We start from the raw sequence: 1,061 nt of genomic DNA on the forward strand, positions 1-1,061 counted from the left end.
AGACAGACAGGTGGACATGTCTACAGACAGATAAGGACATGTCTACAGACAGACAGGTGGACAGGTCTACAGACAGACAGGTGGACATGTCTACAGACAGTAAAGGACATGTCTACAGACAGACAGGTGGACAGATCTACAGACAGAAGGACATGTCTACAGACAGACAGGTGGACAGGTCTACAGACAGACAGGTGGACAGGTCTACAGACAGGTAGACAGGTCTACAGACAGATAAGGACAGGTCCACAGTTAGGTGGACAGGTCTACAGAGAGAAAAGGACAGGTCTGCAGACAGATAAGGACAGGTCTACAGACAGACAGGTGGACAGGTCTACAGACTTAAACATGTCTAGAGACAGATAAGTGAACAGGTCTACAGATAGATCGGACGATAGGTGTGGCAGGCTCTTACCTACGAAGCGGACTGTCCTCCTCAGGAAGGAGTTGAAGCTGCAGCCTCCAGCGTTAATGCTGCCTTCAGATCTGTGAATCTTCAGGTGGGACTGCAGGCAGTAGATGGCCCCTTCAACCAGCATGATCTGATAAAACCAGGTGTAGGAGGGTAGATAACAGGGCTGTAGTGAAGGAGGTGTAGACAATTAGTAAAGTTGTCGAACACTACAGTGGATAAATAACCCCAGAAAACTACTCGTGCAAAAGGCAGTGGTTTAAGGTGAGGACCGATCCTCAGCTGATCCTCGGCAACAGAAGCTGGCTCTAGGGATGTGAAATGTCACCTCTCTGGTGGTGAAGGAGTCTGAGCTGGTGTGTGAGGTTGAGAGGTTCCGACTAGATAAAGTTGGACTCACCTCGACGCACCTCTCTGGCTCTGGAACCAGGCTCCTGCAAAGGGGTTGGACACTCTTCCACTCTGGAGTTGCCCATGCTGAGAGCCGCCAAGCAGGAGTGGGCATACTTATTGCCCCCCATCTCGGTGCCTGTACGTTGGGGTTCACCCCAGTGAATGAGAAGGTAGCCTCCCTCTGCCTACGGGTGATGGGACAGGTCCTGACTGTTGTTTGTGCCTATGAGCCTAACAGCAGTTCAGATTACCCACC

General features: G+C 51.1%; 1 protein-coding gene across 2 annotated transcripts in view; it reads right to left on the minus strand.

Annotated features, from left to right (window-relative positions):
* plppr3b (phospholipid phosphatase related 3b) overlaps positions 1–1,061 on the minus strand; it is a 7,684-nt gene that overhangs the window by 4,063 nt on the left and 2,560 nt on the right. The window contains exon 4 of one of the 2 annotated variants that reach the window (XM_014026593.1): positions 416–542. In XM_014026593.1, coding sequence (XP_013882047.1) covers positions 416–542 — 127 coding nt within the window. Of the gene's footprint in view, positions 1–415; positions 579–1,061 lie in introns of both variants that reach the window. The other variant, XM_014026591.1, reaches the window with a different exon arrangement.

The sequence above is a fragment of the Austrofundulus limnaeus genome, unplaced genomic scaffold (genome assembly GCF_001266775.1).
Source record: "Austrofundulus limnaeus strain Quisiro unplaced genomic scaffold, Austrofundulus_limnaeus-1.0 Scaffold570, whole genome shotgun sequence".
NCBI classification, from domain to species: domain Eukaryota; kingdom Metazoa; phylum Chordata; class Actinopteri; order Cyprinodontiformes; family Rivulidae; genus Austrofundulus; species Austrofundulus limnaeus.